Source organism: Mastomys coucha, unplaced genomic scaffold (genome assembly GCF_008632895.1).
Source record: "Mastomys coucha isolate ucsf_1 unplaced genomic scaffold, UCSF_Mcou_1 pScaffold8, whole genome shotgun sequence".
Lineage (NCBI taxonomy): Eukaryota > Metazoa > Chordata > Mammalia > Rodentia > Muridae > Mastomys > Mastomys coucha.
The window spans coordinates 56222871-56237138 of NW_022196914.1; the positions used below are offsets into that span (position 1 = coordinate 56222871).

General features: G+C 41.1%; 1 protein-coding gene across 4 annotated transcripts in view; it reads right to left on the reverse strand.

Annotated features, from left to right (window-relative positions):
• Positions 1-14268, reverse strand: part of Iqgap2 (IQ motif containing GTPase activating protein 2) — a 275140-nt gene that overhangs the window by 83353 nt on the left and 177519 nt on the right. For 2 of the 4 annotated variants that reach the window (XM_031360159.1, XM_031360160.1), the window contains exon 13: positions 9608-9771. In XM_031360159.1, coding sequence (XP_031216019.1) covers positions 9608-9771 — 164 coding nt within the window. Of the gene's footprint in view, positions 1-9607; positions 9772-10590; positions 10706-11095; positions 11344-14268 lie in introns of those variants that run through there. The other 2 variants (XM_031360161.1, XM_031360162.1) reach the window with 2 other exon arrangements.

The window sequence follows — 14268 nt, forward strand, 5'->3', positions numbered from 1 at the left end:
GGAAACTGGGAATGGAGAAATTTACATGTAAATAAAGAAAATATCTAATAAAAAAATAAAAATAAAAAAAAATATCAGGTTGAGAAAACCTGTGGTTGGAGATACAGCTTTAGGAGAAAGGCGTGCGCCTACTGGGTGTAAGGTCCTAAGTTTGATCCCTAGCTCAACAAACAAAGAGTAAACTTCTAAACCAAACTGTTTAAGAACAGCAATTTAACCACCCGTGGCCTACTCCTCTGACTTGCAGTGTTTGAATTTGACAGCAATGGTCAATACAGCTCTCATCCCCGATGCCTAGGCTAAAGGAGTTTGATTCCTAAGCTTGCACCTAGAGTCCTCATATCTGTGTTCAGTGTGCTACCACAGCAGCAATAACAGTGCTGCTTCTGTATACAGGCTGCCTGCCCAACACACTGCTGCCAAGATGTGGGCTCTTAATAGGAACCTTCTTATTGTCAGAAGGATCCTGTGCGTTCAGCCCAGATCTAGAGTCTGATGGCAGAACATTCTGGAGGAGACCCACACTTCCTGCCAGAAAAACTTTGGCTTTGTGCAGTTGGCTCAGCTCAAAGAGAGGAACCCAGATGTGTGGGCAGAGGACACCTTGTGCTTCACCCAACATGCAATGCAAACATAGGCAGCCCCAATAACAATAGGTAAGCAGGAGCTTTGTTTGTTTTTGAGGTAGGCTTCATGCTAAATGTTATAGTTACACACACACACACACACACACACACACACACATATGCACACACATACATGATTATACACACACATAGTCATAATGCCATTAATATATTAAAATATAAAACAGTTATATATTATATATAGTTACATAACATATAATACAATTATATAATACATATGGTTATTTGACCCTTATTATAATACTATATAACAAGTATTCTTTTTAAAATTTGTATGTTTATCAGTCAAAGAAAACACAAAATGCAAAAGGTTCCTAACCCAAGACATCCAGGAAATTCAGGACACAATGAGAAGACCAAATCTAAGGATAATAGGTATAGAAGAGAGTGAAGACCTCCAGCTTAAAGGGCCAGTAAATATCTTCAACAAAATTATAGAAGAAAACTTCCCTAACCTAAAGAAAGATGCCCATGAACATACAAGAAGCCTAAAGAACTCCAAATAGACTGGACCAGAAAAGAAATTCCTCCTGCCACATAATAGTCAAAACACCAAATGCACAAAACAAAGAATATTAAAAGCAGTGAGGGAAAAAGGACAAGTAATATATAAAGGCAGACATATCAGAATTACACCAGACTTCTCGCCAGAGACTATGAAAGCCAGAAGATCCTGGGTTTATGTCATACAGACCCTAAGAGAAAACAAATGCCAGCCCAGGCTACTATACCCAGCAAAAGTCTCAATTACCGTAGATGGAGAAAACAAAGTATTCCATGACAAAACCAAATTTACACAAAATATTTCCACAAATCCAGCCCTTCAAAGGGTTAATAAACAGAAAACTTCAACACAAGGAGGGAAACTACATTCTAGAAAAAGCAAAAAAGTAATCTTCCAACAAAACTAAAACAAGATAGCCAAATGAACAGAATTCTAACTCTAACAGCAAAAATAACAGGCAGCAACAATTATCTTTCCTTAATATCTATTAATATCAATGGACTCAATTCCCCAATAAAAAGACATAGACTATCAGATTGGGTATGTAAACAGGACTCAACATTTTGTTGCATACAGGAAACCCACCTCAGTGACAAAGACAGACACCACCTCAGAATAAAAGGCTGGAAAACAATTTTCCAAGCCAATGGTCCCAAGAAAAAAGCTGGAGTAGCCATTCTAATATTGAATAAAATCGACTTCCAACCTAAAGTGATCAAAAAAAGATAAGGAGAGATACTTTATACTCATCAAGGTTATGATCTACCAAGATGAACTTTCAATTCTGAACCTCTATGATCCAAATGCAAGGGCATCTATATTCATAAAGGAAACTTTACTAAAGCTCAAAGCACACATTACACCACACACAATAATAGTGGGAGACTTCAACACCCCACTCTCTGCAATGGACAGATCATGGAAACAGAAACTAAACAAAGACACAGTGAGACTAACAGAAGTTATGAAACAGATGGATTTAACAGATATCTATAGAACTTTTTATCCTAAAACAAAAGGATATACCTTCTTCTCAGTGCCTCGTGGTACCTTCTCCAAAATTGACCATATAATTGGTCACAAATCAGGCCTCAACAGATACAAGAAGATTGAAATAATTCCTTGCATCCTATCAGATCACCATGGACTAAAGCTGTTTCTCAATAACAACATAAACAATAGAATGCCCACATACATGTGGAAGCGTAACAATAATCTACTCAATGATAACTTGGTCAAGGAAGAAATAAAGAAAGAAATTAAAGACCTTCTAGAGTTTAACGAAAATGAAGCCAAAACACACCCAAACTTATGGGACACAATGAAAGCAGTCCTAAGAGGAAAACTCATAGCTTTAAGTGCCTCCAAAAAGAAACTGGAGAGAGCATACACGAGCAATTTGACAGCACACCTGAAAGCTCTAGAACAAAAAGAAGCAAATGCACCCAAGAGGAGTCGAAGGCAGGAAATAATCAAACTCAGGGCTGAAATCAACCAAATAGAAACAAAAAGGACTATACAAAGAATCAACCAAACCAGGAGCTGGTTCTTTGAGAAAATCAACAAAATAGATAAACCCTTAGCCAGACTAACTAGAGGGCACAGAGACAGTATCCTAATTAACAAGATCAGAAATGATAAAGGAGACATAACAACAGACACTGGGAAAATCCAAAAAATCATGAGATCCTACTACAAAAGCCTATACTCAACAAAACTGCAAAACATAGATGAAATGGACAAATTTCTAGACAGATACCAGGTACCAAAGTTAAATCAAGATCAGATCAATGATCTAAACAGTCCCATATCTGCTAAGGAAATAGAAACAGTCATTAATAGTCTCCCAACCAAAAAAAGCCCAGGACCAGATGGGTTTAGTGCAGAGTTTTATCAGACCTTCAAAGAAGATCTAATACCAATACTCCTCAAACTATTCCACAAAATAGAAACAGAAGGTACTCTACCCAATTCATTCTATGAAGCCACAATTACTCTTATACCTAAACCACACAAAGACCTAACAAAGAAAGAAAACTCCAGACCAATTTCCCTTTGAATATCAATTCAAAAATACTCAATAAAATTCTTGCAAACTGAATCTAAGAACACATCAAAACGACCATCCATCATGATCAAGTAGGCTTCATCCCAGGGATGCAGGGATGGTTCAAATATGGAAATCCATCAACATAATTCACTATATAAACAAACTCAAAGAAAAAAAAAACATATGATCATTTCATTAGATGCTGAGAAAGCATTTGACAAAATCCAGCATCCTTTCATGATAAAAGTCTTGGCAAGATCAAGAATATAAGGCCCATATTTAAACATAGTAAAAGCAATATACAGCAAACTAGTAGCCAACATCAAACTAAATGGAGGGAAACTTGAAGCAATCCCACTAAAATCAGGGACTAGAAAAGGCTGCCCACTCTCTCCCTACCTATTCAATATTGTACTTGAAGTCCTAGCCAGAGCAATTAGACAACAAAAGGAGACCAAAGGCATACATATTGGAAAGGGAGAAGTCAAGTTATCAGTATTTGCTGATGATATGATAGTATACTTAAGTGAGCCCAAAAATTCTACCAGAGAGCATAGTAGCTGGATATAAAATTAACTCATAGTAGCTGGATATAAAATTAACTCAAGCAAATCAACGGCCTTCCTCTACATGAAGGATAAACAGACTGAGGAAGAAATTAGGGAAACAACACCCTTCACAATAGTCACAAATAATATAAAATACCTTGGTGAGACTCTAACTAAGCAAGTTAAAGATCTGTTTGACAGGAACTCCAAGTTTCTGAAGAAGGAAATTGAAGAAGATCTCAGAAGATGGAAAGATCTCCTATGCTCATGGATTGGCAGGATTAATATAGTAAAAATGGCCATCTTGCCAAAAGCAATCTATAGTTTCAATGAAATCCCCATCAAAATTCCAACTCAATTCTTCACAGACTTAGAAAGAGCAATTTGCAAATTCATCTGGGATAACAAAAAACCCAGGATAGCCAAAACTATTCTCAACCATAAAGGAACCTCTGATAGAATCACCATCCCGGACCTTAAGCTGTACTACAGAGCAATTGTGATAAAAACTGTATGGTATAGGTACAGTGACAGGCAGGTAGATCATTGGAATAGAATTGAAGACCCAGAAATGAACCCACAAACCTATGGCCACTTGATCTTTGACAAAGGAGCTAAAACCAATCAGTGGAAAAAAGACAGCATTTTCAACAAATGGTGCTGGCTCAACTGGCAGTTAGCATGTAGAGGAATGCAAATCAATCCATTTCTATCTCCATGTACAAAGCTCAAGTCCAAGTGGATCAAGGACCTCCACATAAAACCAGATACACTGAAACTAATAGAAAAGAAAGTGGGGAAGAGCCTCAAGCACATGGGCACAGGGGAAAATGTCCTGAAAAGAACACCACTAGTTTATGCTCTAAGATAAAAAATTGACAAATGGTACCTCATAAAACTGCAATGCTTCTGTAAGGCAAAAGACATTGTCAATAGGACAAAATGGTAACCAACAAATTAGGAAAAGATCTTTACCAATCCTATATCTAATAGAGGGCTAATATCCAATATATACAAAGAACTTCAGAAGTTAGACTCCAGAGAACCAAATAACCCCATTAAAAAATGGGGTACAGAGCCAAACAAAGAATTCTCAACTGAGGAATACCGAATGGCTGAGAAGCACCTAAAAAAATGTTCTACATCTTTGGTCATCAGGGAAATGCAAATCTAAACAACCCTGAGATTCCACCTCATTCCGGTCAGAATGGCTAAGAGAAAAAATTCAGGTGACAGCAGATGCTGGAGAGGTTGTGGAGAAAGAGGAACATTCCTTCATTGCTGATGGGATTGCAAGCTTGTACAACCACTCTAGAAATCAGTTTGGCGCTTCTTCTGGAAATTGGACATAGTACTACCAGAGGACCCAGCAATACCACTCCTGGGCATATACCCAGTAGATGCTCCAACATGTAATAAGGACACATGCTCCACTATGTTCATAGCAGCCTTATTCATAATAGCCAGAAACTGGAAACAACCGAGATATCCCTCAACAGAGGAATGGATACAGAAAATGTGGTACATCTACACAATGGAGTACTACTCAGCTATTAAAAACAGTGAATTTATGAAATTCTTGGGGAAATGGATAGATCTGGAGAATATCATCCTGAATGAGTGTACTGGCTGGTTTTGTGTGTCAACTTGACACAGGCTGAAGTTATTACAGAGAAGGGAGCTTCAGTTGGGGAAGTGCCTCCATGAGATCCAGCTGTGGGGCATTTTCTCAATTAGTGATCAAGCAGGTAGGGCCCCTTGTGGGTGGTGCCATCCCTGGGCTGGTAGTCTTGGGTTCTATAAGAGAGCAGGCTGAGCAAGCCTGGAGAAGCAAGCCAGTAAAGAACATCCCTCCATGGCCTCTGCATCAGCTCCTGCTTCCTGACCTGCTTGAGTTCCAGTCCTGACTTCCTTTGGTGATGAACAGCCATGTGGAAGTAAGCTAAATAAACCCTTTCCTCCCCAACTTGCTTCTTGGTCATGATGTTTGTGCAGGAATAGAAACCCTGACTAAGACAGTGAGATAACCCAATCACAAAAGAATATACATGGTATGCACTCACTGATAAGTGGATATTAGCCCAGAAGATTGGAATACACAAAGTACAATCTACAAACCACAAGAAACTCAAGAAGGAAGACCAAAATATGGATACTTCATTCCTTCATAAAAGGGGGAACAAAATACCCATGGAAGGAGTTGTAGAGACTAACTATGGAGCAAAGACTGAAGGAAGGACAATCCAGAGACTGTTCTACCTAGGAATCCTTCCCATATTCAGTCATCAAATCCAGACACTATTGTGGATGCCAGCAAGTGCTGGCTGACAGGAGCCTGAGCTGTCTCCTGAGAGGCTCTGACAGTACCCTACTAATACAGAAGTAGAGGCTCACAGCCATCCATTGGACTGAGTACAGGGTCCCCAGTGAAGGAGTTAGAGAAAGGACCCAAGGAGCTGAAGGGTTTGCAGCCCCATAGGACGAACAACAATATGAACTACCTAGTACCCTCAGAGCTCCCAGGGACTAAACCACCAACCAAAAAGTACACATGGTGGGACTAATGGCTCCAGCAGCATATGTATAGCAGAGGATGGCCAAGTCGGTCATCAATGGGAGAAGAGGCCCTTGGCCCTGTGAAGGTTCTATGCCCTAATGTAGGGGAATGCCAGGGCCAGTAAGCAGGAAAGGGTGGGGTGGTGGGCAGGGGGAAGGGGAGTAGGAGGGGGAGGGGGAAGGGAACAGGGGTTTGTTTTTGTTTTTGTTTATTTTATTTTATTTTTTTCGGAGGGGAACCTGGGAAAGGAGATATTGAATGACATGTAAATAAAGAAAACACCTAATAAAAAAGTATACGTCTATCTATCTATCTATCTATCTATCTATCTATCTATCTATCTATCTATCTAGAATCATGTTAGCTCTAATTTTGCTGTCTGTTTTGGTGTTGGTATCCACAGAATATGCTATAGCTACACATATACACACAAGAATCATAACACAGTGCTGGAGAGATGACTCAGCAGTTATAAGCCTTGTCTCCCAGGGATAAGACTTGGGTTCCCAGCACCCACACCAGGCAGCTCACAGCTAGCTACCTGCTACTCCAATTCCAGAAGGATCTATCTATCTATCTATCTATCTATCTATCTATCTATCTATCTATCTATCTATCTATCTATCTATCTAAGACCCAGTCTTTTTATGTAGTTCTGGCTGTCCTGGACTCATTCTGTAGACTAGACTGGTCTCAAACACAGAGATCCATGCACCTTTGCCCCCTGAGTGCTGAGTTTAAAGGCATGAGCTACCATGCCCAGCTACAATAGGCATACTTACATTTTTGCTTTTCATGTGTGAAAATAAAAGTATAGACACATGGTAGCTTCACTAAAGTCTCATAGACAGGACCTGAACCTACCTACAGCAGAAGCAAGTAAGGTGCAGATCCAATATAAGCTCTCAGCTACTGCTTCAGCACCATACCTGCTTGCTGCCTTGTTCCCTACCACGATGGTCATGGACTCACCCTCTGATACCATGAGTCCCACATTAGATACTTTCTTTTAAGTTGCCTTGGTCATGGTGTCTCGTTACAGTGCTAGAACTGTAAGATAGCGTCTTTACCCTCCCGTTTACTGGCTGTATCACCCTGAGCCCCAGCCTCATTCTTTCAGATAAAGCTGCATCTACTATTTGCTAAAGCTTAGCTGAGCAAGATATATGTAAAGAGCAGTCCCTGGGAAAGCACAGTAGAAAAGCAATCTGGCTGCCAGTGCTGACGGAACGCCCTGCCTCGGGTCACAGATCTCTGTGGACTTCCAACGAGGCCACTTAGGAGTGTGAAGCACACACAGTTTACACTTACCAGTGGAAACCCTACATGTGTTGTTTAGAAATTTTAAATATCTAATCAATGGAAAAATGGGTTCAACAACATCTCCCATATACCCCACCCTTGAAGTCCACTTCCCAGAAGTTTCTTCTTTAGAAATATTTCACAAACATTTAAGAGCATGTCTCACCCTCCCAAACATGTATATCCCATTTTTATGTATGCTAAAGTATGTTAGTTTAAAAATAAAAAAAACTAGGTCATTTGCTGGACTGGGGTTTCCCCGGTGGTTAGTATACTTGTTTGCTGCACCTGCTCTCCAGCATTCCCAAGGGAAAATATTTAGGTCCTTTTTTTTGTCTTTTCTCCTTGCTGTTTGGGACATCTCTTTCCACTTGTCTTAACACACCATCATATATGTTTCTCAGCCAAGTGCACACAGTCATGGTCCCAGACTAATCACCTTTCAGAAGAGGGTTGGGGAAGCAGCCATCGGAGGCTTGAGTCATGTTAGCTCTAATTTTGCTGTCTGTTTTGGTGTTGGTATCCACAGTATATGCTATAGCTGCACACATGCACACAGGAATCGTAACACAGTGCTGGAGAGACGACTCAGCAGTAATAAGCCTTGTCTCCCTGGGACAAGAGTTGGGTTCCCAGCACCCACACCAGGCAGCACACAGCTAGCTACCTGCTATTCCAATTCCAGAAGGATCTAACACCTCTGAACTCCAAGTATACCTGTACTCATGTACACATATCCACATAATTAAAAATAAATCTCTTAAAAACCCACACATGCATATATTTACAATTCCATTAATATATTGAGATATAAAAGCACATTTATTTATACATTTCATATTCTGGCTTAGCTATCATTGTAATATTACAGGGCAGGTATTATTCTCATTTTATGCACGTGAAAATAAGCATATGGAGATGTGGCAGCTGAGGCCACAGAGCCAGGATCTGAATGGTGCCTGCCTGTCTCCAAAGCAAGCAACTTTCTCTCTCAATGCTGTTATTTCACTGTCTGCCACAGACACAGTTATTTAACTCCTAGTTCATTATCTCAGAACTCGTGATGATGGGGAAATGATTCTAGGGCTGTTACAGGAATTAAATGAGAGATGCTTAGCTACTGCTGCCAAACAGGAGATGCTCAGTCCGCATCTCTAACCAGTGCTCTAACCACAGTGCTTCTCCTGCTCCAGAGGAGGCAGATCCTGGGTTCTGAAGGAGTGTATAAAGGGAGCTTCTATTCCTTCCAGCTGGGTTTGTACCTGAGGATATGGAGGACAATGATGGCTACTGTACTAGGTGGCATCACTTCCACTCTCGAGTGCTAGGTCCTACAAGCCTTAACATTGAGCCCAGTATCTTACTAAGGCTATTAAGTCTTCCTGAGAACCCCTCAGTATAAGTCCAGACGTAAATATAACATCTCTGCTCTTTAAGAGGACTCCAGGTGAGTCCCCTCCCATGCCTAGAGCTGAGCACTGCCTGTACCATGCTGACCCCCTCACCCATCTGCTCAACCACCTCTTCTTTCTTCTTCAGGCATGGCTCCTGTTCTATCTCAATGGCAACCTTTCTTAAGATTCTGGAGTACAATATCTCAATCCTTATTCCCTCCTGCTTTCCCTCTGCTCCATAAGAAACAGTGGCTGCATAAGTAAGTTCCTGACCATCTTGACCATAAACACAGAGAACTTTCAAATTGCATCATGTGCCCTCTGCAACACATTCCACCTGCCCCCATCAGATGCTGGGCACTGCATGGGAACAGAAATATATAGGAAATGCCCAAGGAACTGTACTCTGAATAAAATTTCTCCTACAACTGAGTTTTCAGTGGGGGAGCAATGCCCTTTGGATCTGGATTTTTTGTTTGATATCAGGAAAGCAACCTAGTCTCATTGTCATTCACTGATATAAGAAACTCATGAAATTTATGAAAAATAGATCAAACGTCTTTCCTCTTCTAAACGTAACTCAAGAAACATAACTAAAACCTACCCTGAGTTTCTGGGATTTTGTATGGAACAAAACATCCTGGTAGTGCTGGGCACAGACTGGGTCCACATCTCTGATATTAGCAGTGGGCAGCAGCAAGGTATCTAAAGTCTTCCGAGGGTTCCCTTCATCGATGGCTTCATTGATGTACCTGAGAACTACCATTCCTGCAGAAAGAAGAGCAAGTGTTCTAAGTCATAGCACAATACCCACTCCTCCCTCATGTTACAGGCTACAAAGAGCTAAAGATAGACATGGTGCGGCTGGGGGTAAGAAGTGAATACAGAGAATCAATTGCATGTCTATATGTGAATGATGTGCAATAGATTCCAATCACAAATCCACTTCAGTGGGAAAGTAATGCATGCTTAGGAATAATTTAAGAAGCATGACACATGTAAACCAAGAACTAGGAAACAATTCAGTGGCAACCAAAACACAGGTGAAGGCATCTCATGGCTGTAGATTTAAGACAATGTTGTAAAGGTAGAAATACTCCTCAGGAGGCAGGGGAAAACTGGGAGGAGAGGTTGTAGTAGGGATGTATTGTGTGAGAGAATTAAAAAAAAAAAAAAAAAAAAAAAAAAAAAAGGAAGAACTACTCCTCAAATTGATAAACTGGCATACAGTTCCAGGGAAACTCCTACAAAACAAACAAAAACCCTGGAGCCTTTTCACAAAATGGAATTCGATAAACCGACCCCAGGATGCACATAAAACACAAGGAGCCTAAACAACCAATGCAATCCTGAAAGACGAAAATGCTGGGGGACTTTCCCCATTTCAAAACTCATCACAAAACTACAGTGACTAATTCTGTAGAGCACTAGCATGAGGAAAGCCATACAGATGAGCAAAACAGAGCTGGGGATCCAGAAATAGTCCCTTCCGCTTATGCTCAATTGCCTTTTACTGACAAGGGGCAGGAGTAGTCTATAAAGGCTGTTGCTATAGGGCAGCTGGTGCTGGGCCCACCGCATACCCACCCGTGTGAACACACTTGGGCAGGGGGTGACTTCCTCCTCTTGTGTCAGTGAGCACGATCAGGAACAGGAAGTTAGGAAACACACTGTAAAGGCCAAACATTCTCATTGTGTGTATTACTTTTCATGAAAAATGACCCCAAGACCCTTGACAAATATCTCCACCTCCAAGTTTTAAAAAAACGTACCTCTATTTTGGTGTTCAAATGAGGCTAACATTTTTCTAATAGTTGATCTTACACTGCTCTAGGAATGAAGAAACTTAGCCCTGAGGGAAAAGAGTTATCAAAAACTCTTAAAGAGACCATTCTAGGTTACAAGACTTAAATGTGTTTGAAGCTCATAAAATTAATTCTATTTCTTTAACACTCAAATTAAATGAGTTTCAAATATGAGGCAAGCTACGAAAGCTTCTACTGTTCACGTCCTCTCCTACTTATAAACGGGAGCGTTCAGGAGACGTCAGATCATTCACTGGACATCCCTGTGGTCAGGCTGTTCTAAATACCTTCAATCACCCCATCCAAACATGAGCTTAGCAGAACCAAGTATGAGAAAGATGATGTCCACATGTCCCCAGGGCTGGTCACCTGGCAAAGCTTGCATTCTAACTGACTGGATGGAAAACACCTGCTTAAGTTCTTAAGAGTGTATCTAACAACACAACCTGCTGAGGTCATAGTAAATGATGTCACAAGAGCCGAGGAGCCTACCCAGAAGCCTCTTGGGCATATCTGCCTCACTCTGTTTATACACGTACAAGGTAAATTTCATATGAGTAAAGATGGCTTGGCCCATGGCCTCCTTCTTTTAATCTAAACGTGGTGCTGTGATGTTCCACTCTAGTGACAGCTGGTATTCTTGGAGAGCATGACGTAACTTAGAAGGAATGGCACTTTGCCAAATTTTAAAAGCAACCACCTCAAATATGAAAACTTTCTTGTTGAGGCTATATGGGTAAAACACTATTCTTCTGTGACTTTTGACGTGAAACAGGGGGTTTCTGGGAAGACATCAACAGAACATCAAAGTCCAGAAACACATTTAGCAGCCTGTTACTGGATCCACCTTCCATTCAGCACATCTCTTAGCTGCAGGCCCAGTGTGGGCCACAAGTCAGACATGGGAGTGGACCTTTGACCAGAGGCCAGAACCCTGCTCTTTCATAATTCCCATGAAAATTGTTGGCTCTTTCAGACGGCTTGATTACTGTATTGTATGGCTTTCATTTAGTCATCACAAGACATTAAAAAGAACAAGAAAGGAATGATGAGAGAGGAGAACATGTCTGAAGGTTAAGAACACCCACGTCATGGAAACAGAGCAGGAGACTAGGGGAGCATGAGAGGGACTAGCTATGAGTGTGTGTGTGTGTGTGTGTGTGTGTGTGTGTGTGTGTGTGTATGTAAGGGGATCAATAAGAGCGAAGCTTATCAATGAAAATGTCATAATGTTATCCATTTCTTAGTATGTAAACCAAAACTTAATCAAAATTTAGCTTTTTAAGCCACCCTTTTAACCTATGCTATTAGACACAATACTTCAGAAATTCTAAACAAAAACAGGTGTTGAAGACAGGGAAGGTACTAGAACATGAAGTGGGAAGGAGGCTGGGACTAGAAGACCACAAAAGGGTGGGGCATGGAGGAGGGCAGAGAGGAGGAGGAACAAAAATGTTTAACTAATGCCATTAGGAAGGCTACTACATAATATCAGACTTTTAAATTTTTTTTTTTTTTTTTTTTTTTTTTTTTTTTTTTTTTTTTTTTTTTGGTTTTTTGAGACAGGGTTTCTCCGAGTAGCCCTGGCTGTCCTGAAACTCACTCTGAAGACCAGGCTGGCCTTGAACTCAGAAATCTGCCTGCCTCTGCCTCCCTAGTGCTGGGAGTTAAAATATTTTTAAATATTTCAATTTGACAACAGGAAAAAGAAAAATCAATGCAAAATACACACGAACTAAGTACTGTATATTAAATTTCCCAAGTGTTAGAAAGGAGACAATATTTGAAATAACCTCCCTGATGATGAGCACATACCCTCCATGACAAGATGGATGGATTGTAGGAATAGCTGTAACAGTCAAGAGACTTTAGTTACAAATCATTTCTGCTGGCGAAAGACCATTGTCTCTTCAAGGCATTCAAGGACTTGATTAGTTCTCTCCCCAGCAAAGCAGAGGTTGAGAAGGGTGCTCCTCCCACTCACTCATTGTGAAGGATAAGAAAAACAGTGTAACTGTGGCACAGAGAACAAACCCACACCTGGGTAGGCAGCAGCTTGTGCAGACATCCCCAAAACAGACCCAAAGAAGTTAGAAAACACAGGTGGAACCTGAAAATTTGTTTGCCTACCAAAAGAAATCCTACTCAGTGGGGGAAGGGGGATTAGGTTCTATCCCAGAGTGACAGGAAGCTCAGAGTGTAAATGTGGGAGTCCAAAAATAGGGCGACTTTCTATGGTAAAACACATACTCGCAGATGTCCATGCACACACAGAACAGTGACTTCCACAACCTACACCTCCCAGGATGCTGAACATCTACTCAAATCACTGCTTCCCTCTGGAGTAACATCTGGCAAGAGCTCCAAGCTCCCAAGCCAAAACATTAGACAAGCTACTCAAGGTGTCGAATTGCAAAGATTCTACAGGCTCCAAGGACAGGAATTGCAGAGAGCTGAGCTGTCCCAAAAGACGCTTAGATGTACACAGGACACGGGGAGAACAGAATTGTGACAATGTCTAGTAAATTCACATCTGCTGCGCACCATGAAGGCAGTACACATTTTCATGGGATGGAGTTCAAGGAAGGGAAAAAAAAAAACTTGAAATGTCAAAATGCAAACTTGGCAAGGTGCTCCCTAGAAACAGCCAAGATTAGCTGACTGGAAGAATTGTGTATGATTCCACTATTCCAGAGTCAGATGCAGCATTAGGGGACCAGATCTCACACCCCAGAAAAGCTCACCAGAGCAGGAGTTTAAGACTAGTGAGAGAAGTGCCTAGTCTGTCTGAAAGCTAGAGCAAGCTGAAGCTGTCCCAGCACTAAAGGCCATCGCTACCCTGACCTTGTACACATCTAGATGGAAACAGGCTGTAGGAGACTGGAAATGGTATTCTCATTCTTTAAACACAAACGACTTATTTAGATATTTCTCTGAATACTAAGATATAGAGAAATGAACCTACAAATAAACTAAGTACTCTGGGATCACCAAATCAAAGTGGTATTGATGTGTGATAATTATTGTACAGCCCATGAATACATCTCATAATGTCTAATTAAATAATAGTTGAAGTTGGGTCATACATGGGTGCAAGCCTGGGGAACGGAGGCAGGAGGATCTTGAATTTGAAGCCAGCTTGGACAAGATAGTGAGATTTTGATCATAAAAAAAAAAAATAAAAATAAGGCTGGTGTCCTGAGCAGACCTTGGGTGCAAGCTCTGCAGCCAGTCTCACAATACCCACAGGAAGCTCCACTCCAAGGCACTCTGACAGGCCCAAGATCAGAGGTGAGGAGGACCGAACATCTGTCCCAACATCTGGAATAACTGGGACCAGCAGAACCACGCACACAGGAACTCTGCAAGGACAGTGGCTCAGGTTCCTTCTGGTCTCTCTGGGCTGGTGTCCTGAGCAGACCTTGGGCTCAAGCTCTGCAGCCAGTCCCACAACACCCAG